Raw genomic sequence first — 27,610 nt, 5'->3', positions numbered from 1 at the left:
AAAGTTTGCTCTTTTCCACGGGGAGCCAGACGAATGCTAGAAACACAGCACGAGAGTTCTGGTGAACTAAATAATGTTTCTTCCAAAATAAGCCAACGATAGAGTTTTAAAAAGGAATTGTAACTCAAATACAGCATAGACTTTTATGTGCTGTGAGGGAGAGTAAGTCAAGAGCATTCAAGGTAATTTCATTCAGACTAGAATTTTAGAAAAGGAAAAATTGTATAGTCAAACAATAATTGTCATGAGTGGGACTGTTTGGTGTTTTACAATAGAATCTTTCTTTAGATAAGAAAAAAAATTAGACTAATGACCAAACTTTCAGTACAATGTACACCAGAAGAGATCCCAAATGTAGGTATATAATGCGTTTTCTCTCTTAGACTAACAAGAGGCTTCATTGTTACCTTCTACATTGCTGAGTTTAGCACAACCCATCACCCCCTAGGGTGTAACCGTGCAAAGTGGTGTTAGTAGCTATGAGGTCAGTCTCACAAGGCTCAACATAATGGATTTATGTTTCCAATGGAAATTGATTTTCTTTCCTGTCTGAACTGGAGTTCCTTTCTCAAATAGACTGGTTGAGCAAGTTTTCAGATCTCCCTGAAGACTGAAGTAGAGTCCTGGGATTAAATTCAGCTCTGGTGTAAAAGGGTGCAACTCTCTAACACCAAGTGTAAATTTGATTCCTTGAATTCAACCAGTGCCAGTACTGACTGCCCTATTCATTTAAAACTCAAGTCAGACCCCCAAAAGCATGAGACTGACTTAAAAAGCACAAGATTTTCAAGCTCTGTCTCCCAGTCCACTTGCCTAGTGTGTCTCAGTGCCCTTCCTCCCGTCTCCTTGTCTGATATCAGTCTTGCCCAGGGGTGAAAGTAACTTAAAGGATTTACCAGTACACCGGAGTCCTGAGCAGGGGGCGGGGCCTCAACCAGAAGGGGTGTGGCCTCACCCGGAAGAGGCGGGACCTTTACATACCAGGGCCCTTTAAATCAAGATTTAAAAGGCCCGGGGCTCCATCTGTGGTAGCGGCAGCTGGGAGCCCCAGGGCCCTTTAAATCACCACCGGAGCTACACCAGCTGCAGAGGTGGCTGGGAGCCCCAGGGCTCAGGGGCAATTTAAAGGGTCAGGGGCTCTGGCTGCTGCTACCGCAGTGGAGCCCTGGGCCCTTTAAATCGCTGACGGAGCCCCGGGTGCTCCCGGCTGCCGCCACTACCTCAGGGCTCAGGCGGAGATTTAAAGGGCCTGGGGTTCCGCTGCGGTAGCAGCGCCTGGAGCCCCGGTCCCTTTAAATCACCACTGGAGCCCCGCCGCCGCTACCCCAGGGGCTCTGGCAGAGGGGCTCGGGTGGCAATTTAAAGGGCCCGGGGCTCCGGCCGCTGCTACTGCCCCTGGCCCTTTAAATTGCCGCCAGAGCCCCCAGCCACTGCAGCTACCCCAGGGCTCCGGCAGTGGGGCTTGGGCAGTGAATGTTTGGTCGGGACACTGGACAAAAAAGAAATTTTGCCCTCCGCGCTGGCTCTCATGCCCCCCCGCCCCCTCCGTCCCCCATTGGCTCCCTCCCCAAATCCCCGCCCGGGCCCCGCCTCTTCCCCAACCACGCAGCATTCCTCCTCCCTCCCAGGCTTGCAGCTGCATGGCGGGGCAAGCCTGGAGGGAGGGGGTGGCGGCGGTGCCTGGATCCTGGAGCTGGTGAGTCAGCTCCGGCACCCGGGCAGGCGGGCAAAGGGGAGCTGGCAAGGGAGGGAGACGCCAGAGGGCTCCTGCCCGGGCCGCTGCACCCTCGGGGCCAGGAGCGCAGCCTGGAGGCTGCCCCAGCCCTGCAGCCCGTGGGGCAGCGCGGTGGGTCCGGTTGGGGGCAGCGCGGAGCAGGCAGGGGCCAGGTGGGCAGCGCGGGGGCGTGGGCCGAATCCCTGCTGCTGCCGGGGAGCCCCGCGCCTCTCCCTCCCGCTGGCGGCTGCGGCTCCTTCCCGGCGGGACGCGCCCCCCGGCCTGCCCCGGGCACATGCGGCACGCGTCCAGCTGCTCCTTCCCGCCGGGAAGGAGCCGCAGCCACAGCCGCGAGCGGGAGGGAGAGGCGTGGGGCTCCCTGGCAGCAGCGGGGATTCGGCCCCTGCCGCCCACCCGGCTCCTGCCCGCGCCGCGCTGCCCCCGCCCGGACCCACCACGCCCCGCATATGCCCGTGGCGGGCTGGGGGGCGGGAGGCTCCGCGGGGAGGGCAGCACGCGGGGCCTGCTAATGCCCCAGGCCCCTTTTAAACTCTTTTTTTTTTTTGCTCCGCCCCCCCCTCCCGTTTTTTTTGCTTCCCCTCATCCCGATATTTTATACTGCTAATCTGGTCACCCTACCGGGGCTCCCCGCAGCAGCCAGAGACCCAGGCCCTTTAAATCGCCGCCTGAGCCCGGCTGCTGGAGCCCCTGTGGTAGCAGCGGCAGCCAGGGCTCTGGCGGTGATTTAAAGGGCCCAGGACTCCTAGCCGCTGCTACCGCTTCTGCTCTAGTTCTGGTTCCTGGCACCAGAACGGCCCATAGCAACTGGGAGTAGCAATTGCAGAGAAAGTTTTGCTGAGCTCCTGCAGCTCTGGGATGGAGTGTGTGCGGTCCGATGGGCATGTAGGAGCTATGAAGGGCTGGAATATGATCACGACAGATGGACTCTTTGGGAAATGCAGCTGCCAGGGCCGGCTCCAGGCACCAGAGAAGGAAGCAGGTGCTTGGGGTGGCACATCCGGGTCTTCGGTGGCGATTCGGCAGCGTGTCCCTCAGTCCCTCTCTTCCTCTTTGAGCTGCCGCTGAAGTGTCACCAAAGAGGAAGAGAGGGAGCAAAGGACCCGCCGCCAAATTACCACCGAAGAATGAAGCGGCACGATTGAGCTGCCGCCGATCGGCTTTATCTTTTTTTCTTTTATCTTTTTTTTTCCGGTTCACCGCTTGGGTCGGCAAAAAAGCTGGAGCCGGCCCTGGCAGCTGCCAAACTCTAACAAGTCTCTTCTGAGCATGTGTGAGCTGGCCAAATGTTGGTGTTTTTGCCCCACAGAAGCAGCACAAGATCCATCCCTGATGCAAGGGCCACGCCTGCCACATTTCAAGTCCCTGATCCAAAGCACAGACACCAGAACTTCTCAGCCAAACAGTAGTAAGAATTTTTTTTTAACAGTGGCAAAACACTGTATTTTCCCCTAATCTCATTCTCAGAAATGGCTCAACCATTTTTGCAGACATTAAAAATAAATAAATAAATATTAGCCTGAAGAAGACACCTGGCATGGAAAATTTCAGCCCAAACAGTTGAAGTCTGGCAGAGTCATAAGTAACTGAAAACAGAGTATCATAATGAGTCTTCTGGTGGACAACCTTAGGTATAAGCAGTGTTACCAGCTCCACTTTTAATAATAATAGTATTTCTTATGCAGGCATGAGAGAGTCACGCAAGGTAAAATTTAGAAATTAGTTCCTTTTATCTAGTGCCATCTATTACAACTGTATTTTTTGGCGTACTAGTGGGTACCTCAACAGACATCAGTCATGTAACATCATATGAAACAATAGAACCGATAAAGGTGATAATGGGGTTTATAAAACTTCAGTAACATATATTCATGAAATACTGTACCTGGAAAATTCAGAGGCAATTCAATTCTGGCTGAGCACTGGCTGTCTTCATTACTCTCGCAGATGCTTGCAATGATCTTATTAATTTTGAACCCAGTAATTTTAATCAATTCTCCGGTTGGCAGGCAGCATTCATTTCCAAACATTTCATAAATGGAGCCTTAGGAGACACAAAAGGAAAGAAAGATGGTGCACAAGTTTTAAGCATGATTTAAAATACCCCTATTGCTTTTCTTGGAAGATTTCCTTCTGCATAGACACTAAAAGCCATTTAAACCAGTTATGTGAAATTTACATGATCTTCCGCAGCTACTTGGTTTTCATTCTCCCTCTCAGTATTACAGACCCTGCAGTCAGGTTTTCTACCTAGTTTTTTTCCCCTTGGGTATTATTTCACACATAAAGATCAAAATCAATCTAAGATCAAAGTTTACCCTATTGGAATTTAGGGTATATACAATAAGCTATATGAGATAGGATCCCAGTATTTCCTATAGGATACATAATATTAAAAACAATGGAGTTTCCTCTCCATGGGCCTGATGCAAAGACTATTGAAGTCAAGGGAAATCTTTCTTTTGACTTCACTGCACTTTGGATCAGTTGCATCTGTGCATGTACTCCATGTAGTTCCCAACAGCATTTCAACGTACCATTATGAAGAGAAAAGTGCCCAAAAAGATCAGCCCTTCAATCTTTTTACTTTGAAATAGAATGGTCTCAGCCAGTCAGAGTAGGAATATTGTACCATCTGGACCCACAATTGTACAGTAAATTTCAATAGCTGTGCAGGACACAAATCTCTGTACTCTGATTTTTACCACTGCCTGCAGAACTCATCAACCTAGTGGCTACCACATAGGGAATGACCATCTCAACTTCACAGCTATATCAAAAATACTACCTATTAGCAATCTCATTCTCTTAATAGTGACTCAAGGTTGCATCCAAGTCATAACCATATCCTGGGCTAATAAACACCTCTTACTCAGTACAGGGTTTGGTTGTGAACTCATAGATAGGCTGCAGTCTCAAGGTGTCATAGTTTAAGAACTCAGTGACAAAACCACGCACTACCATGAGTAGTCCCTTTAAAACCTATGGGGCTCCTCTTGGTAATAAGCACTATACTTGGTAGTAGGTGATTGCAGTATTGAGCCCTAAGAGGAAAAAAGTGCAAGCTAAAATAAGATACACTGGAGAAGTGGCAGCATCTCCATAATTAAGGCTATATTCAACTTTCCCTTAGAAACAAAGCTTCCCCTACACTTCTCCCTGGGAATATGAAAGCCCACTGAGGCAGGGTGAGCTGTCTCCCAAAATCATTTCCAGGAGCTGAGGAGAGTCCAGAAAAAGAGCTCTCCCTACATCCTTTAGCACATATTGGGAGAGCAGAGGAAATAACTCTTTCTCCATCTACATGCATCTTGGTTCAAGGCATGAAGGGTGTCTCTTCACTGGAGAGTTAACTTGAGTGATGGGCTACTAGGTATGAGGATCTGGCCTGGGTGTGAGCAAAGCCCTGCCTGTGTTACTGTGTCCTCACTGATGCTGCACTCACCCATGTGTGTCACTAGGACTTCTGGGGGCATAGCCCATGGTTCTTTGTGCTGCTGCAGGCTTAGCCATTCTATGGTTCTTGCTCAGTGAAATATGGGAAACTGTCTTTTCTTTCTGGGCATATGGGGGAGGGGTAGAATTGGGGGAAAGCATTGGAGGACAAAGAGTACTTGTGTACTTCAGCCTGCATCCTCACTGTCGAGTGCATGGGTTACCAGCCAGCGTGACAGCCTCACGCAGGCTTTAGCCTTACCTATAGCCCCAGCCAGGCCAGCTAGCCTGGAATGAAAGCACCACCAAACTCAGCCAAGAGGGTTTTATGTGTGGATGGGACACGGTTTATGGGTAACACCTGAGAAAGAGCTTGGGTGAATTTTGCAGTGAAAACATACCCAAAGAAACCATTCTATTCCCAGTAACACCCTCCTCTTATTGGGGTGCCTTCAGGGGCAGCAAGGCGAGCTTGCTCCTGTATTGTATTTCTCCAGTGATTACAGTATTGCAATCCTCAGACACTTCCCCGCAGGGGGCATGTGCAGGACTGCAAGGGGAAGGAGGGGGAAGCAGTATTTTCTCTCTTCATGTAGAACAGGGAAGTACATTTCCATTCACACCGCACTGAACGAGGGTGGGGAGGGCAGTACTGCCAGGACTTCCGCACAGTGACTTCCCCCCTGCAGAGCAAAGGGCCATTCGACTTCGCTTGTAAACTCTGCAGGCAGGGACTGTCTTTTGGTTACATGTTTGTACAGTGCTTAGCACAATGGAGTCCCCATCTATGGTTATGGGCTTAGAAACTATTGCAACACAAACAACAATCTGGCGCAAGGTGGTATAGTTTATGCCTCCCTGAGCCATGCTCAGTTAATCTGGCCCTAAATATATAAGACCAGGAAAGTCACTGCCCTGATTCACTATAAAAGAACAATTTGTCTTTCTTATTGGCAAAACTGAATCCTGTCACTGCTTGCTGTTGCGTTACACCCCTAGCAATACCGCATTGACTAACACAGCTACTACTATACACCCTTCTGGGCCTCTCTGGGTTACAGTGGCTGATGCTCCAATGACCACAGGAGGAAGCGTCAGAGCTCTCCTTGCTTTAGCTGTGCTCCATAGGCACATGTTAGAGAGAGTGAGATGAAACAGCAGTGAAAATGGTAATCCTCCTTATCTGATGGAAAAAACCTCACCACCCTTCATACACAGTATACAGATCAAAAGTGGTGATGTTATTATCAGAAAAGGTAAATCCCAAATGCCCTTACCCATTTCCCCAGCAGGAGTGCTGGGGTGTTGGGGGATGGTGGGGGGGGACTGCAGGCAGAATGGGTAGGGAGGGGCCCCTCTAATCCATAATCCGCCTCTGATCCTCTCCCCCAGAATGAATCTACACCTCTACCTCGATATAACGCAACCCGATATAACACGAATTCAGATATAACGCGGTAAAGCAGTGCTCGGGGGGGGTGGGGCTGCGCACTCTGGTGGATCAAATCAAGTTCGATATAACGCGGTTTCACCTATAACGCGGTAAGATTTTTTGGCTCCTGAGGACAGCGTTACAGCGAGGTAGAGGTGTATGATGAATGCGCTAGTAAAAGGGAGCACATTGTTCATTGTATCTTTTTTATTCATTGACGCTTTAGGGCCAGATTCTCTGCTGCACCCATTTTTCCAAACTGTAAATTGGCAATAGCCCCCAAGAGACCAACTACCAGCTGAGAATAACTGGACTGTAGTGGTGCTCCAGCCACAACCCTCTAATAAATCCCCTATGCCAGGCCTGGATGACAGATGACTCTAGCTAGCTGTGGTCCTAATTTACCATTCCCACTGGCAGAAAGCCTTGCTTGAGAGATCTAGCCAGTTCCCAACCCCGCAGTTCCAGACCATGAAAGAGAATCTGGCTTTTAGCCTTTTCTTCTGTTTCATAATTGTTCACAAACTGAGCCTGATTGCTATTAATTTCTTCTTCTCTCTCCTCCTCTTCTTAGCAAGCTTTCTTTCAGCTAAGCGTGCGAAAAGCATAACCCAGTGAAAGGCCCAACTTAGTGGTACTCTCATGACTGGGACAGGGAATATGCCTAAAACAATGAGGTTCATCTGTCAATTTTTTCCCTCCAGTTGTATGAGGTGGGTGGTCTCCACTGGTTTGTTTAATGAAAGTTTCCAGCTTGGCCCCAGTGCCTGAGCATCCCATATCACAGTGTGGTAAAACTGGAGCCCCAGATGGACATTACAGTTGCCTTCATAACCTTTTTTTTTTTTTTTTTTTTGGTGTGTGGCTTGACTGAAATAACCAAATGCTTTACAGTAACACATCACACCGTAGCAGGATGGTTTATTGATGCATTTTTTAAAAATAAACTTCCTGCTCTCTAAAAGCGTAACCCAACTCTTCATTTTATTGCTGATCGTCATCCCCATGTATCCTTGTACCCTTGTCCCAGGACCAAGTGTCTCTTCAGTGCTTCCCTCAACTGCTATAGTTCTCTAGACTACGTGGCAGGGAGATTTTGTGTTGTATTCTTTAAAGTGGTATGTAGCTATGCATTATGATGGTAGTTATGTACAGCACTTGTATTTCTAGCAGGAGAATATCTCCTGGATGCAAATGCCCTTTTGTGTTCCATTAGAGGCAGCATGTTAAAGAACGATCCATACTGTGCTCTCATCTGAGTACATTTTATTGTTCTTTCTTATTTTCCCTTAATCTAAAATAAAAATTCAGGAAGAGATTACACGTTTGCGATGTATATGTGAAAAATATAAGATATGCCCGGCTACTCCCGATCCTCCCTCCAGACACTAAGGGCATCAACTCTTCCACACACCTGATCTTCAGCACAAGACATGCAGCTGTAGAGCGGGTCACCTCTGTAGGTGAGCCATCTCTTGGCAATGTTTTCATTCTGCTGCCACCATGACATGGCTCTTACAGCACAATAAGCAAATGGCTGAAGTGAAAAAATGTAACCCTTACAAATGGCTGTGAGTGAAAGTCTACAATGAGATGTTAGCAAATAAGATGCTGTGGGCCAGATTCTGATTTCAGTTATATTGGTGTAAATCCAGAGTAATTCTGTTGAATATCCTTGTATTTCAGTGGAGTTGCTCTGGATTTACAACAGTGTAGCGAAGATCAGAATTTGGCCCAATATGCACTGTTTAGACACCCCTCCCCCAAAATTACCCTTGCAAGCATAAATACATTTCTGGGCACAACTATATAGTATGGATTATAATTACATATTTGTCTCAAGTTAAATTGCCTAAATCCTGATTTTAGACCTAGCCTGGCAATTTGCCTACACTAGTACAATAAGGGTGAAATTTTAGGCAAGAAAAAATGTTACCTTAGTGATTTGTCATCCAGCTAATTTTACCAAATATGTGTGTTGATGAGAAGTAGAACCAAGTTGTTTTCAAATAGACAATAAAAATTCTGTTCCCATTAATACCAGCAGGATTAGTTTTATTGTCAGAGTTCCTGCAGGGTGGCTATGTGAATCAGAAAACCCTTGCTGAAGATGATTATCTATGCACCATGGAACCCCATATATAGTATATTATGTAGCCATGGAAAAAATGGAAAATGTCATATTTCGTGCATTACTCATTGTCAGCATGCCAATTCTCTGTGTTTAACCACAAAGAAAGCATAAAATACACTGAAAACTTAAGTCAATTAACCTTAAGGACTGATTCTTTTCAACTCAAGAAAGATGGAGAGAATACAATGCAAAACCATCTTAGCAAAAGCTAGAATAAGGCAGCCTATTTACAGTGATCAAACAATGCCCCTGAAGGCTGTAATTAAAGAACTAGTTGCCTTTGAAACCACCTTTTTGGATTGCTACTTTGTTCAACAAAAACTACATTTATATCCTTTTATAAACTCATCTCTGGTTTGACAATCCATATTAGCCGCTGCTGTGATCACATCAAAGCAACCAAAACAACTAGTTAAATAGCTTTTTTCTCCGTCTCTCCTAAAATAGTACCCTTATGAAAAAAACCTACAATAATTTTTTATTTGATTTTCTTCTCATTATATGTACAGTAAGGTTTATTTTCCCCTCAAAAACAACAATATAAATTATAAATACAATGCATGCATGAGATGAATCAAGTTACCCTTCACATCACGGAGGAGTGAGACAGAATGATTGAGATCAATATTTTATAATATAAGTAAGAACAATAGCCACTGAAGTTGCATTTCTGCTTTTTTCCCTCCTAACTTAGGACCCAGTTTCATAGCTGCTCTGAGAGTGAAATGTTCATTGACTCCCATGGGAACTGCGCACACATGGTGTCTCAGAATGAGGTCCATAATTAAGTCAATTAATAATAATTAGTTCTTACATCACCTTTTTCACCTATTCACTTCAAAGCACTTTATGAAGGAAGCCATTATCATTACTCCTATTTTACAAATAGAAAAACTGAAATACAAAGAGGTAACCTGACTTGCCCAAGGTCACCCAGTAGGTCTGTAACAGAGCTGGGACTAAAACGCAGGTTTCCTGATTCCCACTTCAGGGCTATATCCACTGGACCATACTGTCAAGTAGATAGCAGGTTTCTAAACATCTCTGGTTTGTTTGTTCTTTCTCCTACAAGGATCAGCACTGAGTGCGATCTGCTAGCGCGAACATCAGACATTGACTCTCTGGACCCATAGGCTGGCATCCCTAGAGGGTCAAATTCAGCCTCTCTCCTCCAAACAGCATCCACTGATGAACTGAATTCCATGCAGCTGGTGGTGTGGGATCTCTTTGAAACGAGGTTTGGGGTGGGGGAGGAGAGGTGGTCTTGGCTTTTTTGCACAGATGTTAAAGATTCCCTGGCATGTTTTGTAAGAATAGGGATTTTCCCTGCTGGCCTTTCCCAAATTTCCTTTCCCTACTATTATGTTGTGCACTAGCTACCTACCTAACCATAGGCATGGAGCACCCATAGAAAAAAATTAGTGGATGCTTAGCACCTACCAACAGCTAGCTCCTCCCTCTCCCCCTAGCGCTCCCACCCGCCAGCGGCCCTGCCGATCAACTCCTCTTCCTCCCTCCCAGTGCCTCCTGTCCGCCGCGATCAGCTGTTCCACAGCATGCAGGAAGCACTGGGGGAGGAGTGCAGGCGGAAGAGGTGTGAAGGAGCCCACTTGCTCTGGCCCAGGGCCCTACCAATCCATAATCCGCCTCTGATCCTCTCTCTGGAATACCTGATCAATCAGCATGACAATAGACTGCCTTGTGATATGACATGGTCAGCTCAAATCACTGTTTTCATTAAAGCTGCTAAAGGCTCTATAGGAGCAAAGTGCACAAAGTATCTACATGCAGTGTCAGTAAAACAAAATCCATTCTTTATGGGGGTTGTCTGCTGACGAGGTTTAGCAAAAAGTTCTAATTTGAAATCTATTTTAAGGTTTTCATTTTGGCTTATAAACTTTTTTTCAGCAGTATTATACTTCTGTCTAAGCAAGTAGGTAAACATAGTCATACATCTCCACCAGTAGAGGCACTATCTTTTTTCAGACACATGTCCAGTATGAAATTCAGCCTCTGCACTGTCCCACTAAGCCCAGGTAAACTATCTTTGTGTGGGGAAGTATAGGTAGGGGATGGAATTCATCCCCAAGCTAGCCAGCAAGGCCTAGAATAGCCCTGCAGCTCCTCCATAGCCTCTACTCCCACCCCAGGCTGTAATTAGAGCTGCAAACTCTGCGAACCCCCAATGTGAGCTAATCTTGGCTTTCTTAGCTATTTGCCCTCACCTCTCTCCTAACCTCCACGCTTGTTTTCAACTATCTAGAGCTGGCATGGAACCAGCACCACTGCATTCAGGGGGTGCTGCAGAGACCCTCAGCGCATCCACCTGTGTGGTGAATTTCACTTCCAGTGCATTACAGTCACACTATCTGTCATGCAGCACATTTCCTCCTCCCAAAGCAATAAACTGTGTGCTTTGATAGGACCTTTCTAAAGCGCCTTATTAATAAGTGATTGCATTGAGTCAGCTAGTCTGAACAAACCTGCAACGGGAGCTCTATTAGTAAAGATGGCCTCACACATTCATGGCACCCATCTATTAACCACCCTGGCTGAGGAGGGGCTGATTTTGCAAGCATCGAACCATTAGAAAACAAAAGAAGCAGATTTATGTTTCTACATAGAAAGTGAAATTTTAAATGCCAAGTGCTTTAAGCCATTTCTATCATAATGGAATTCTCGAAAAATTACTTTGGCGGTTTCTGATTTATTCCTTTCCTGATGGATTGATGACACTTTTTGCTGTCTCTCATTTATTTGGAGGGCTTAAACTTTGCATGCAGCAGCATGCCTTTGATGCACACTGCACCCATGTTATAGGAAAGAGCAATCAAAACCACAGCTCCAAATGCAACATTTTTGACCTTTTGTTATTTTTACCTCTGAGAGTCAGCATTTCTGCAACAAAGTTACACAACTGCCTAACAGTAATGTCACTTGGCCTGTGGTGAGAGCTCTGTTTGCAGAACTTTAGCCACAGCCGTTGTAACACTTCTTGATTTTTAAAAACATCTGTATGAGATTGCTTCTCTCCCCAGTTCTGAGAAAGGAGGAGACCCCCTCCAGGACAGACTGTGCAGAAGGGCAGTCCATTCACCCATGACAATATTCCTATTCCCTTCCTCTGGACCATATGGGCAGCATGGTGTAGGGGGAGGGCTGAGTGGGCTAAGGGAGAATCCACAGAAGTGACTTGGTGAATCAAGGCCTAACTTTAAGCATGAGGGTAGTCCTATTAAAAATTAATGGAACTACCCATGTGCTTTATAGAGCCATAGAGTTTAAGGCCAGAAGGGACCACTAGATCATCTAGTCTGACTTCCTGCATGTCACAGGCTACCAACACCACCCAGCACCCGCATGCTAAATTCAGCAACCAAAATGAAATCAAAGTATTACGGCCCACAGGAGAATAGACTATTAAGTGCTACAGGCAGAGAACAGGAGGGACGGAGGCGCACCCATGCTCAAGGCCCCCACTATGGCAGGCAAATGATTAAATGAGATGTACCCAGATAATCCTGGCAAGTGATCCTCACCCACAGAAGGCAAAAAACCCCAACATCACTGTCAATCGGACATGGGAGGAAATTCCTTCCTGCCCCCACATATGGTAATCAGTGGGCATATGAGCAAGAACCAGCCAGCCAAACGCCTGAGAGAGAGAATGCTCTGTGTCACCTTAGAGCCTTGGCCCACCCGACCCAATGGTCCATCTTCAGCTGTGACCATTCCTGATGCTTCAGAGGAAGGAGGTTAAAAATCCTCCCTGTATACATTTGGGTCGGGATGGAAACCCTTCTAATTTCCATCCCCATTTGTTCTTGTGCCAACATTGTCCTTTAGCTTAAATAACTCTGCACCCTCCGTCTCCTATTGGGGTATTTTCTTCCCCAATATATTTATAGAGAGTAGTCATATCCTCTCTGAGCTTTCTCTTTGCTAAGCTAAACAAGGGTCCAGAGAAGAGCAACAAGAATGATTAAAGGTCTTGAGAACATGACCTATGAAGGAAGGCTGAAAGAATTGGGTTTGTTTAGTTTGGAAAAGAGAAGACTGAGAGGGGACATGATAGCAGTTTTCAGGTATCTAAAAGGGTGTCATAAGGAGGAGGGAGAAAACTTGTTCACCTTAGCCTCTGAGGATAGAACAAGAAGCAATGGGCTTAAACTGCAGCAAGGGAGGTCTAGGTTGGACATTAGGAAAAAGTTCCTAACTGTCAGGGTGGTTAAACACTGGAATAAATTGCCTAGGGAGGTTGTGGAATCTCCATCTCTGGAGATATTTAAGAGTAGGTTAGATAAATGTCTATCAGGGATGGTCTAGACAGTATTTGGTCCTGCCATGCGGGCAGGGGACTGGACTCGATGACCTCTCGAGGTCCCTTCCAGTCCTAGAATCTATGAATCTATGAATCTATGAATCTATAAGGCTAGCTCTTCCAGTCTCCTCTCATAAAATAGGCCCTCCATTCCCCTGATCATCCTAGTAGCTGTTCTCTGCACCTGTTCCAGTTTAAATTAATCTTTCTTGAATATGGGTGACCAGAATTGTACACAGTGTTCCCAGTGAGGTCCTACCAGTGCCTTGTATAATGGCATTAACACTTCTCTATCTCTATTGGAAATGCCTCAGCTGGTAAATCCTAGGATTGCATTTGCCTTCTTCATGGCTGCATCACATTGGTACCTCATCATCATCCTGTGATTGACCCATATTGCCAGATCTCTCTCCTTCTCTGTCGATTCCAACTTCTGAGACCCCAGCTTGTAGCCAAAATTTTTATTACTAGAGCCTAAGTGCATGACCTGGCACATTGTACTATTGAATTTGATCCCATTTCTGTCACTCCAGTCTTCAAGGTCATCCATATCTTCCTCTATAATATTCCAATCATCCTCTGTACTGACAACTTTGTATCAGCAGCAAATTTCATTAGCACCCTCCTACTTTTTGTGCTAAGATCATTAATAAAGCGGCAGGATACTGCAAAGCACTTTAGCACATGCTTAATTATAAGCATCAATGCAACTACTCAGAGGTTAATGGAGCTGCTTAAAGTGAAGCATATTTTTCTCTGTTGGATCAGGCCAGAGCGTTCAGTGCCTTGCAGGATCAAGCCCATAGTTAGGCACGGACCTTGCTGAATTGGGCCCATAGTCTCCTCTCTGGCCCAATAAAGATCACCAGAAAAAGGTAACAAAGCCTGACCTTTATTATCCTTTCCACAGAGTCTCACCCACCCATCCTATGAGTTCCAGGGGCAGCCACAGGCAGGGGGATTCCATTAGCATCACACCGACTGGGACAAAGAGCTGGGGACAGTGGAGACCAGGGCAGCTTCAGAAATTCAGGGCCTTGGTATGGATGACCCTAGCGATTGGCAGAGTACCTGATTGATCCCTGTGGCCTATTTCATGAATGAAGAGGTCAACCCCCAACCCAACCCACAGAATGATGCAGAGAGGATCTCCCTGTGGAGGTCCTTCAAGAGATTTTCTGCCCCCAGGATCCCCTCATGTGGGTTCTCCTGCAAGAGGGGATGGTTCTAGCCCCTAAAGTTTAAATTGTATTGTTCCTCACAACTTTTTGAAGGGAGCTGCCTTCAATGGGAGGCTCATCCAAATCTTACTCACCTTATTTGGATGAGCCTCCCATTGAAGACAATGATATGAGCAAGGTGGACAAGATTTGACCCACAAATGTGAGCTGTTACTATCATTCAGTACTAACTTGCAGAATCTTATTGTAAACAAAATTTGCTTTAAAATCTGCCTGAACACTGGAGAGCAGAGTTTATAGTGTTAGGCAGAGAAAATTTACAAGCAGCCTCTGAATACAGATCACACCAGAAAATCCACACAGCTAAGTGAATAGTTATTCTCCGCTGTTCCTCTGGAACCTTTTTCCTCCCACAGGCTGAATCAAGAGGAGTTGAGAGTGCTCGGAGCCTTGCAGGAGTGGACTCTCAAAGGAGAAACTCTCAGGTTCCATTGACAAATTTGGCATTTATCTACGTACTCAAATGAGACAAATTTGCCAGGGCAAACATTGTATAGAAAATGTCAGCAATTTCTTTCATTATGTTGAAAACTTGCAAGGATTTTTTTTTTTTTGGCATAGATATAACTGAGCATTCAACTCAATAGACGCTCAAGCCATTGTTAAAAAATGCACACTCCACCACTTTAAATCATACAACCTTAATTATTTTCATCACTGTTTTTCTGGCTTTGTTTAAATTAGAGTTATATTTAAAAAACAAAAATATTTCTTTAATAGCCATGAATAGACATCCTATTTATTTTATTGATGACATATATGGCCAAACCCTACTCATATGCATTGATTCATCTGGCTTTTAAAGCAAGTAGGATTGGTCCACTCCATGCTGCCTTAAAGGATTACTATCTACATGAAAAATAACATTTCCATCTGATCATTTTCTACCTACTTTTGCTACAAGTAACTCCTGCTAGATTACAGAGGCAAATAAGACTTTAAATAAAAGTTCTCCGCTGTTTGAGTCAGTTTGCTTATTTGTTGTTTTTGAATTTGACAGAACATTATGCAGTCAGTTTCCCTGTTTTGTTGAGGGTCAGTTGCATCACACTCATGCAGGGCTCTGGGAAGAGCTCATGAGCACCACAGGCTCTGGAAGAGGGTGTTCACCAGGAACAGCAGCAGCAAAACTGAAAGTGAAAATGTACAGGCAGCCAATAGGCATGTATATACAGAGATGAAGGAGAGGCAGCAGGAGAGAGGAGCCCATGCCTGTTTGGGGGCATTGCTCTATGGATCACCTGAAAGATCTTTAAAATGAAGCTACTCACAGGCTTAAAAAATTAGGCTGGTACTTAAGTGCCTTGCTTTGTACTGGGGTCCTAGATATAGCTAAGAGGGTATGGAGTAACCTTCTGGATCACCGCTAAAAAAGAGCCTGAACCTGAAAGCGCTGAGCAGTCTCATAACCACATAGCACCTTGCTCAAAGAGCATTAGTTCTGTATGTGTGCACACACGGGGAGGGGGGGGAAGAAGGGGGGGTATCTGTGTGGGGGACTCCCACAAGACACTTCATTTCCCCACAACTTCCAAGAGTGGAGGGAACCTACACTTGCAGTTCCAAGCTGTAGGGAACTGTGGAACTTGTAGTGTTACATTTGTGGTGTGCTCCCTCCATTCTGTTCCAACCAAGCCTGTGGGAATGAGACCTCCAGCCCTCAGGATTCCTCTTCCCACTGCAAATATGTAGGGCAAAGCTGTATAAAGTATGCCTGATAGATTTCCAGGGGGCAACCATAATCAGGAGAGCCCCTGGCACCATGATCATGCAGTAGACGTGTTGTTCCTGGGACCAGTCACAGTGAGAAGTCAAGTAGTGTCCATGAAGTGGTCCCTTTCCTCTGGCAAATCCCGAGATCCGCAGTTTTGAGAAGTCCAAACCCCACGTCATTGACATGTGTATGGAGGGAGAAGGGGGCAAATCCAGCCCAAAGCCAAATGGAAGAATTAGAAGGAAACTTGCAAAATTCTCACTCCTACTTAGAGGAAGATGAAGGCCAATATACTGTTGAAGAATCATTGTGTGTGAAGGGTGCACTGGGGAGCACGTTTTGGGCCCATGTATCACAAATAGGAAGGAGCCATCCTGGACAACTCTATATTTTTCAAGATAAAAGTCTGACACATTTTACTGTCCTGACATTGGTTAAATTAAGCCCACAGAAAATTAAATTCAATTATCCATAAAATAATTATACCAGTATTAAAACATACATAATTTTTTCAACATAAAAGTGAAAGCTCCAACTTGCCATCCTATCAGTAAAATCAATGGCCATATCATAGCTCACAGAACATCAATATTTACTGAAATATTCAAAGACAGACATGCAATAAATCAAATCAGTTTCCAATGGCCTTTCAGTAGTTCAATCATTTTAATAACATATTAAAATGAACTATTAAACAGCCGTGTATTTCAGACTGTCCTGTAGTTCCTTTCTAATCCATGTTGATTACCAAGATATTTGTGTCTAAATAGTCTCTAGCTCGCTAGTATAATTGGCTTACTCCTTCCTTCCCATTTTCTTCAGTGGTTCAACTATCCAGTGTTTGTAGCACTGAAAGTTAAGACTAGGGCAGTGAATTTATGATAGTACAAACACTGAACTGAAGTATGCTGTGTGATCCAGGTACTGCCTCCGTTTTCCCAGCTCCAAACTGGAGATAAAGATACTTTCCCCTCATTTGTAAAATACTTGATTTTGATGGATGAAAATCAACTTGTAACATCAAAGGGTTGTTATTAAGTATGCCTGTGGTGATTCTAAAGCTGTTTGAGGCAAGGGCTGTTTTCATGTTCAGTTTTGTATAGGGCTGATCATACTGTCAATGCTCAGCCCTGTACAAAAATCCATCTGGCAAGATTGTGTCTAAAACCTAAGGACCAGATTGTGCTCAGCATTATGTGGGAGTGCAAAGCAGAGGCCTCTGGGAGCCTTCCCTCTTCCCTTGTGCTTCTGACCAGAGACAAATGCATTCCCAGTCCTTGCCCTGAAAGTCTCTATCTCTGCAACAGCCAGTAAAACAGGCTTCCCCCGTGCAAGCAGCACATGCTTCATCCTCTCAGAGGATGGAGTAAGAGTTATGCTCTCTCTGCACTCCCAGGGGCATTGAGTCTGCCTCAAGGACATTGGGGTTGATTCACATTGTGCAGTGCTTTCATGCTGGGTGCAGTGTGTGGAAAGGGCCACCTCCAGTGTGAGTGAGCGGAGAATTCTGATTCAGCAGCACTTCGTATCCACTGCTCCAATAGGCACAAAGGCAGTGGAGAAACAAGCCCTGTTGTCTCCAGATTACCCAGGGCCGTAGAAACAAAGAACGTGGCCCCCTCCAAACGGTGGCCCCCTCCGAACATATGTCTGGGCGGGGCCCCTTACAATGCAGAAACTGGAATGCGGTATTTATTTTGCCACTTTTAGGGGCCCCCTTCCTTGCGGGGCCCCCTCCGGTCGGAGGGTACGGAGGGCGCTCGCTACGCCTCTGAGATTACCCCCGCCACAATGCAGCTGGAGGCTTCGTGGCCACAATCTGGCCTTTCTTTTGCTACGGCTTTGAGCACACCCCTCAGGACTGGATTTAAACGATTCTTATTCACTTCTTATCTCATTCTACATAGCTGTTCAAAATGGCATCAGAAAATCCTACATTCTTTTTGGACAATATACCTGGCGCTGCTGTGACACAAACCCAACCGCTGGAAATATTTTTCCTCTCTGCTGTAAACTCTCTTTCATAGGTTTCTTTTTTCCTCAGTTGATGAATTTCAAATAATCCCCATGATTTCTTGTCATGTTCTTTGAGGCCAGGTCTATGCTACAAACTTACATCGATATAACTACATTGTTCAAGAGTGTGAAAAACCCACACCCCAGATCAACATAGTTATACCGACCTAATCCCTGGTGTAGCTTCTCCCATTGACATAGCTACTGCCTCTCGCAGAGGTGGATTATCGACGCAGACAGAAGCTCTCCCGTCAGCGTAGCAGCGTCTTCACTGAAGCACTACAGCAGCACAGCTGCAGCACAGTACATGTAGATAAGCCCTAAGTGAATCCTCTCCTTTACTGACCATCAGTTTTTTCTATGTATAGTAAGAATCCCTCAAAACCACAATACAGTAAATGAAAGGCAGCAGAAAAGCTAAGCTGAACAGGACTCAGCTGCCTGTTGCCCCTTCACAACAGGATCATAGCTACTAAATTCTGTACGTACACACTAATTTGTTCTTCATGACATTAGTAATAAATCCATAATCTACCACTGTAGCCATGCTGCTACACCCCATGTGATCACTAGTGTAATTGGATGCAGTAAGAGAGATCATGGAGACTTCTGGGGGGAAAATCCAGTGAGAAACCAAAGAACTGTTGTCCATTTGGAAATTCACATTGTATACAGTGGTCTACACTCGTGCTTACTAATATGACAACCGGTACATATCAGACTCTCTTTAAGGCTGCGATCTCACTTTAGAGAATGCAGCATAAGGCATGATACACATGCTGGGCCGTGGGCTCTCTTCCACTATGCAGTATGGAGGGGAGTATTTGAAAGTAAAAAGGGTCAGACGAGACCTCCAGGAACAGAGAAAAGGGCAGTGGAGCTAATTAATCCTGCACTTGCAGGGAACTAGATTAGATGACCAAGGAGGGTCTTTTCCATCTTTTGATTCAGTGAATTCAAACCTTAAAGGTGCAGAGCACCCTGAACTTCCATTATAGTCAAAGGAGTTGAGGAAGGTGAGCACTTTACAGAATCAGGTCCAATTATTATAATATGGGTGCCCATTTTCCTCCAAGCCTGTGGTGTCATCCCTGCCTGAGCACCAGAGTTTGGGGGCTCCCGGGAATTACAGAAGATGGGTCTGGTTGTGGGAAGGAGGAGTCAAGGAGCATCTGCTTATTACACCATGATCTCTTCCAAAAGAAGGAGATATCTGCATGTAAGCGAGTGCTGCCAATCCCAGCATTTCCTTATATTCTGTGCCTGCACTACTGTTGGAGAGGAGAGTTCTGGGTAATATGAGAGCACAGTAAGAGAGCAGCACCGTAAGTCTAGTCTTGTGTGCAGAGATCGCTGGATCTGTGTGGAAGCAGCTTCCACTCTCTGCAGCTCCCCAGTGTCTGTGGTGATTTCAGGCTGTAATACTTTCCTCCCAGAGGGACTAAGAGGTTAGAAAGTCCATAAGGTAAAACCTCATGGAATGGCCCTCGGCCCACATCAAGTGGGTTTCCCCAGGGGCAGGCCCAGTCAGGAACCATGCTAATTTTCCAGTGAATTACATAGATGCCGCCGCTACTCACTTTCCTCCACTTAAGTAGGGTGACCAGATGTCCCGATTTTATAGGGACAGTCCCTCGTGGAGATGGGTTTTTTAGAGCACTGGGAGAGCTCGCTCCCAGCGCTGTGCCACAACTACACAAAAGTCACATTAAAGCGCTGCCACGGCAGCACTTTAACATTGCCAGTGTAGACAAGCCCCAAGAGAGTCCCATGCACTCGACGAAAGCAGAATATGCAGTAGAGACTTTTGTCTTCCAGCGAAAGCCCTTTGGAGCTAGTTCAATCCTTTCATCAGGATTTTGTGGAGTAACAAGCCCCAAGAGTAGGAATGCCATGCGTCTGACGAAGTGGGTATTCACCCAGGAAAGCTTATGCTCCAATACGTCTGTCAGTCTATAAGGTGCCACAGGACTCTTTGTCGCTTTTTACAGATCCAGACTTACACGGCTACCCCTCTGATACATGAATATCTAGTACAAATTCTTGGGGAAAACCCAGCAAAAAATCGCCACTGTGACGTTAATGTCAGAATCACAATGATCCATTCATATCATAGCCCATCTAAAGGATCTAAGGTCTAGAACAATGTTTGTGTAGAAAGACTTTTCTCCTTCTTGCCTCAAGGATACCAACCACACTCCTGCCTCAGTGCTCTGATGCATAAAAAGGGGTATTATTACTTGCCTACCTCACAAGAGAGATGTGAGGCTTAATCAATTAACTTTTGTGAAGTGACTTGAGATCCTTTGGTTGCAGGCTTTATATTAGCGCTAAGCACTCATAGAAATGTAGGACTGGAAGGGATCCCAAGAAGGCATCTGGTTCAATCCCCTGCACTGAGGCAGGATGAAGTATACCCTGGCACTTATGGCACTTTTAGTAACAGCCCAGGAGTGGAGGAGGGTTAAGTGCCCTGTTCCAAATCTCATCTCATCTCTATGCGTACAAGTAACTGAATGTACCCCTAACCAAGCCAGCCTCCCAAAGACATCTACAACTTCACTTCTCTTTTCACAGGGGAGCCTCCTTTCCCAGAAAGGTCCAAGTAGCTATCATCCTTCCCCATCCTCCCTCCATTCCCCAGCATCTCCTCTCCCCAGCACAGAGTCCATGAACCCCACCATGAAAAGTCTGCAACTTACCTTGGAAGTAGATGCCTGACTGGATTTGGAGGACCCTGGGGAGGGTTCTCGGATCCAGGGAATGGATGAATTTTGTCAGGTTTGATGCCATGGTCCGTGTCAAGGCAGCACATGCATTTGGTGTCTAAAGGCCAGCACCTCCTGGGTCGTCCCCCATGGTACTCACAGGAACAGAGTCTGGGACATCTCTCAGAAACTTTCTGTTGCTGGAGGAGGCGTGGGGAGGGGAGGTGAGGGAGGTGCTTCTCTTCTTTACTATGATCACCACTTCCTCCCACTTTGGCAGCTCGAGGGGTGGGGGGCAGGGAAGACTAGGGTGAGCAATACCACAAGAATGGGTATCAACTGACACTGCTAAGTTTATACTGCCTGGTGCTTGGGCATGTGACAATTTAGGCTAAATGAAGTGCTGCTTATGTTGGTTGCAGCTGGTACCAAATTTAATAGGAATGATGAGATCTTTCTGCAAAACTCAACCTAAAACAGGGAGTTATTGGTTTGGTACCTTGAGGCACTAACTAGTCATCTATCCACATGGAAAGGATTTTGTTTAATGTTAAACATATCTGAAGCGGGAAAAACAAATCACATTTATTTTTGGAGCACAAAATATAGTTTTACATTTGCTCTTTTCAGAAACCACAAACTCTCTCTGGAGATATAAAATGAAACTGTTTTGTTTTTTTGCTTTTGCTGCCTTTAGAGAGTTCCTGTGGTGTAGTGAGGAAGGTGCAGACAAAAATATGGGCCTCTTTGGATCTGTGCATGACAATTGAATTTAGTTATGCAGAATAGCCAAGATTTTCAAAAGCAACTAGAGACTTTGGGGCTCTCACTTGAGATACCTTTAAAAGGTCCGGATTTCAGAGGGTAGGTGCCTAGCACTTTCTGAAAAATCAGACTGTTTTAAGGAGTCTTAAATTGGGCACCCAAAATCACTAGTCACTTTTGAAAATCTTGGCCATTGTTCGTATATATGGGTTTGGCTCTGCTATTCGTAACAACGGTGAGTAGTGCCATTGATTTCAACAGCACTGCTCATAGGGTAAGGCATAAAGTCCATAAAATCATAGAGTCAATGGTAGGATTAGGGCTCTTCCTTGCTACACTGTTTCACACTCTGCAGTGACAACAGGTTCTTCCCTAAGTATCTATATAGGTCAGGATAAAGCAGCAAGGTAGCTGTGTAATCAGATGGGCGGGGGAGGGAATTGCCACCTACTTTAATTGTGACAGACTGACAATATCCTGAATGAACTTTATGGGATTAAGATAAACTTTACTAAATTAAATTAAACCCTATTGAATTAGAATTAACACTTTTGGGGTACACTTCTTAAAAATGCAATTGTGTGTTGTGGACCTGCAGGTACCTTCCCGGTTGGGAGGAGGATGCTAATAAACGTCCTCCATTAGCCTTAGAAGCCCCCCTGGAGAGATGTGCATATACTAGTTCAAACTGGATACTCCAGAGACCCAGAAACAAAGAAAAGACTTTTGGATAAAAAGCCTGAGTTTAGGCTGACTCAGGGCCTTCTTCCTGATCCAGCAAATGGACAGGACCCTGGTCCATGGAGGGCCCCAGTCCATAGGGTAGGGTTGGAAGGACAGGGTCTACTGAGGCCCCACAAGACTGAGGACTTGTTCTGAGCTGAAGTTCTGATGAACTTGTAAGCACCATCCAGCCTGAGTGAGGAGTGTTGAAAGCCTGCTCTTGCCAGAGCCCAGATGAGAGTCTGGCAAGTTTATTAGCTGTGTGTAGGTTCTTTAATTGGTTTTCAGTTGTTTTATCTAATGCTTTTTACCTTGTATCTAATCACTCCGTTATTACTCTTTGAAGAGAAAGCAAGCAGGTGTGCTTAGGCAGACTGTCTTTGCTGGGAAATACACAGTGAAAGCAGGGAACTGTACAGTCTGGACGTACCCCCGTGTCAGAAGGTGGAGAGATGTTTGTCTCCAGCCAAGAGAGAACAGCAGGGAGCTGGATGCCTGAGAGTGGGTGCCCTTGCCGGACCACTCAGGGGAAATACAGGTGCAGGTGCAGGTGCACTATGTAATGAGATGATGAGCATGATTGCCACCTGCTTTAATACTGGGGATGGGGGTTAATTTGTTTGCTTTTCTGACATGTTTTAAAATTGCCTTTTACGTGTATAATGTGTCTGAGCTGTCCCTTATAAATGGGAAATGTTTACAGCTCGTGTCCCCAAATCCCAGGGGCATGGGAGCCAGTTTTAGGGATAGGGTATCCACACCAGGCGCTGAGGATCTGATTCTGGGATGGGTAAGGGGTTGCTTTACAGAATGTAGCAGATGGTTTTGTGAGCAGCAAGGCAGCAGGTGGAGAGATCATCGTTAGCAGCTGGTAACACTGCAGGGTAGAGGCATGAAAAATAGGACTTTGGTTCTAGTAGTGACAGCTATTATTGTTGTTCTACCTAGAAAACAGATGCAGGCAATTATTTACTAGCTTTATAAAAATACCCTCTTCCCCCATTCCCTTCCAGCAACAGACACGGACACACACAAATTAAGCAAACATAATTAATCATGGGGAAAAAATAATGCGCATTCCCAATCACCTTTCAGTTCAGTCAGAAAGACACACAATAAAGGGTTCTGCCTCACAGGGTGCTGAGCAGTCTGGTCCCAGTCCTGCTATGTATTTCTAATAATAATACCAAGCTCTAATATGGCACTTTTTTCATCCATCCATTTCAATGCTCTTTACAAAGGAGGTTGGTAGCATTACCCCATTTTACAGATGGAGAACTGAGGCACAGGGAGGGGAAGTGACTTGCTTAAGGTCACACTGGAGGCCAGTTGCCAAGCTGGGAAAAGAACCCAAGTATCCAGAGTCCCGGCCCAGTGCTCTATCTACTAGGCAACGCTGCCTCCATTTGAGCAGTCCCAACAAGTTCAATGGGAATTTCTGTGTGCTTAGACATTAAGCATACATTTTGCTGGATCGGGGCCAGAGTGCTCAGCCCCTTGCAGGATTGAGCTCATAAAATTCAATAGTCTCCTAAGGATAGAATGAGTGTGGAAGTTGGCTGAATTCGTTGGGGTCAACCCAGGTCAGAGCTGAGGTGCTGCGGCAGCATTTTCCAACAGCCCCGCACTTGTCCATACTGTACCAGGTCTGTGGCTAAATGGCAGCTTTCATTCTTTAGGGTCACCTTTGACCATCACTAAATTGACATTTTTTTTTTTTATCTAAATTTCTTTTAGTTTCATCTGACATTGGAAGAGCAGATTTTCTGGAATGCAGCGCCATGATGAATATCTAATTAACAGCAATTTATGCAAAATTATAAATGGCTTAAAAGTCATTTAAACCTGAGTAACTAAATGTATAAAGCATAAAGTACATTTCTCTCAGGAACAAAATACAGTAAAAGCTGTGTTATCCGGCACTTTATCAACTGGAAAGTTCTATTAAGCGGCATTTCTGGTTCTCCCAATACAAATCTTCAATCTAGTAACCAGGACTAGTATACTGCCCGGGAGGTTATGCAATTGCACATTCTGCTCTCTACCTTTATGCAAAAGAGGCAGAAGACAAGTAAGCAAGCTGATATCAGGGATTTATTCAAAAAAGCAGCTTCCAGGGTGTGTCATAGGGTCATTACAGATTCAGCCCAATCTCCTACACCTTCTACATCTACAGTCAGGGGCGGCTCTATGTTTTTTGCCGCCCCACGCACAGCAGGCAGGCGGCTTTCGGCGGCGCACCTGCGGGGGGGGTCCGCCGGTGCCGTGCCATCGGCGTCCCCGCCGCTGAATTGTCGCCGAAGCCGTGGGACTGGCGGACCTCCCGCAGGCATGCTGCCAAAAGCCACCTGCCTGCTGCCCTCAGAGCGACCGGCAGTCCGCCCCCCGCGGCTTGCCGCCCCAGGCATGCGCTTGCTGCGCTGGTGCCTGGAGCCGCCCCGTCTACAGTGATTATTAATGTTGATAATGATGACCCTGAGGCACTGCAAGACCCTGAAGTGCCTTTTGAATCATCAAAGATTAAATTATGTTCAGTATAGTTTTAGTGTTAAGTGTATTTTTAGTGATCTGGGTATACGCCATGCGCTGCCCATAGTGATAGATAGTGTCATAAGATAACCTACTGTGTAGAAAACGTTACCTGTATATGCCTAAGTGCTTCAAGAAACCAACCACTCTGCAGTGCATTACCACTACTGGATTGGTGAGTACCTGTATACTATTTTATACTTGATTCATTTTATTGTATTCTAATTCTTTGAAGATTGGTATTCGATTGGTATGTTAACCAGAATTTTTGATTAACCGGCACCCTCCATTCCCCCAACATGTCAGATAACAAAGCTTTTACTGTACAACTGTCAGTTGCCATGACAAAAATTATATGTTTACACTCATCCAAATCAGCAATGCCACCCACAGTTCATGTATTAGCACAGGAATTCTAGTCTTACTAGCACATATCGTGGTAAAGTAGAGGTGCCTTTCTGTACTCTCTATAACTCTAGGGGAACTGTTTTCAGTTTGCTGTGTGGTGCAATGTGAAGAGAGTCATTTGCCATCTCTAAACAGTCACTCATTCCAAATTGTGCATCAAACAACTCTTTAGCCTCATCACCACAAATTACTGGTGAAGGATTCTTCAGGTTAGACGAGTGGTCCCCAAACTGTGGGCACCAAGGAACATTCGGGCATTCGAGGGGGGGGGGAGAATGTGGCAGGGCCCAGGCCAGCCCCCACAGAGGGCATGGAGGGAGTGCTACCCAGCCCTACTCTGCCCCGCTCCCAGCTCCACTCCACCCCTGCCCCCAGCTGCAGTTCTGGCCCCAACCACAGCCCCGCTCCTGGCCTCAGCCCCTGGTTCCTGGCCCAACCACAGGCCCGGGCCCAGCCGCAGCTCCTGGGAGGACATGGACTGGGTAAGGGGAGGGACATGGACAAAAAAGTTTGGGGACCACTGGTTTAGACCCTCTGCTTAGCAGAATATTGACTTGAGGGAATCTCTCCTTGCTATTCATTCAGGCTCCAGTGCTGAGAATAAGGAGTAATTGGGTGAAGTACAGGTAGATTATGAGAAAAGAGGCAAAATCCTCCCTCCAAATCCAGGACAGGCTGCAGCACAGACATTCCCTAGTGATGGAATAGAGATCACAGCTCCTCCATGCCAATGTTGTGCAGGGTGACAGGGCCACTGTCAGGGCTCCCTGCCAACACTGCCTTCTTCACTAATCTATGTGAACCCACCACAGAGATCCCCTCCGCAGCATGCACGGGCTATACTGATCATCCTGCATGCTTACTCAACCCCTACAGCCAGGCATAGTGCTTCAATGCCACAGGGGGCCATGCTGCAGGCCCTATGCACCAGCACACATTTCACCTAAAATGCATAAATCTACAAAATTCAAGTTGGGCGTATGTCCCTGTGTAGCCATTCTGTCTGCAGCTCGACTTGTGGAGGATATAATTCAAGGAGACAAGGAGAATGAGGAGACCCTGTGACAGGGGTCTTCACCCCGTACTTTTCTTTAAGAGGTTAATGCAGGCTAAGAAGGGGGCCAATTAACCAGACAGGCCACAGCTGAGGGAGATCAAGTGGCTTAAGTAATCCCCTGAGTGAATGAGGGAGCCTAGCTGAGAGGAACAAGCTGGGCTGGCTTTTTAAAGGCAGGAAGCTGATAGCAGAGGGGGCTGAAGGGAAGCAGTCTGCAGCTACTCCCTGGGAGAAGGGAAGTGTGTTTGGGGGCTAAAGAGACAAATAGCCCATGGTTACTCCCCGGAAGGAGGGAGTTGTAAGGCTAGCAAACCCAGAGAAGTGGGGAGAGCCAGACGGTATGGAAGAGGCTCCGAGAAAGGCAGCAAGGTTCAGGAGGGAGCAGACCTTGGCTGCTGACTAGAGAATCCCTGAGCTGGACCCTGGCATAGAGGGTGGGCCAGGGTTCCCCTGCCAGCCACTGAGGAAGTGACACCATGGGGCGGTGAATAGGAAGACTGCCTGAGACCGCTGGTGAGGAAAGACTTTGATATGCTGGAAGGAGGAAACATGCATAGTGACCTGGTCAGAGGGCCAAGTTGCGAAGAAGGAGCACCTGGAATTGCAGAGACAGAGAGAGAGAGGCAGCAGCAGGATGTGCAGCGAGCAGCAGAAGGGGGCCTCTGATTTGGAAGCAGCTAATCCCCGAGTGGCCAGGAGGAGGCACCCCTAGCAGTGAGTGGACCCTGTCATACACCCATTTATCAATCCATCACAAGACAGACTACTCCAGAAAACGGTTGGGAACTAGTGGCTTATAGGATAAGATTGAGAAATCTAAATATGTAGAAATTATCTGAGCAATGATTAAGGAGACAACAGAGACATGGTACCTACAACTGGTCAAAAAAATGGAATTTTCAAAATTTCAATTAAACTGTTCTGCAAACATTTTTCCAGTAGCTCATACAGTGGTTGGAATTTCCCAACAATTCCAAAATTCCAACACATTTTCCAATCAGCTGTAACGATAACCATGTACAATTGTTTATACTTCTCCAGCACCAAGGATGAAGAGGAGTTATATGCATAAGGTGTGTAACCAGGTGTCAGAAGTCTTCCCTCCCCATGCTATTAGCAGGCATTGGAATTCTGAAGGGAGATGCTCAATGTGAAAGGGGTGAAGGAGTTTATTATCTCTAGATATAAGGGATATGGAGGAAGTGTTTGGGCAGAGAAAACCATAATCCATGACACAGAGGTCTCTGCAGGGATAATCTAGGAACAGCCGAGATTGGGGAGGAAATTTAGGCTGATGTTTTTTAGTTTATGTTTGAGTTACCAATCAAATCAGTCCTCATGAAAGCAGTAAGTTAGGATTCAATGTAGTGTGTGTATATAGATTCTTTTCAGAGC

The 27,610-nt window shown here is 46.0% G+C and overlaps 1 protein-coding gene across 1 annotated transcript in view; it reads right to left on the bottom strand.

Annotated features, from left to right (window-relative positions):
* Window positions 1–20,818, bottom strand: part of THEMIS (thymocyte selection associated) — a 106,173-nt gene extending 85,355 nt beyond the window's left edge. Inside the window, exons 1-2 of the mRNA XM_026649849.1 lie at window positions 20,728–20,818; window positions 3,618–3,776 (exon numbers count right to left, since the gene is read on the bottom strand). Coding sequence (XP_026505634.1) covers window positions 3,618–3,776; window positions 20,728–20,818 — 250 coding nt within the window. The remainder of the gene's footprint in view (window positions 1–3,617; window positions 3,777–20,727) is intronic.
* Between the last annotated feature and the right edge of the window lie 6,792 nt (window positions 20,819–27,610).

Source organism: Terrapene carolina, unplaced genomic scaffold (genome assembly GCF_002925995.2).
Source record: "Terrapene carolina triunguis isolate 2854851 unplaced genomic scaffold, T_m_triunguis-2.0 Scaffold85, whole genome shotgun sequence".
NCBI classification, from domain to species: domain Eukaryota; kingdom Metazoa; phylum Chordata; order Testudines; family Emydidae; genus Terrapene; species Terrapene triunguis.
The sequence above is the reverse complement of the archived record's forward strand: the minus strand, read 5'-3'. Positions and strand labels throughout refer to the sequence as shown.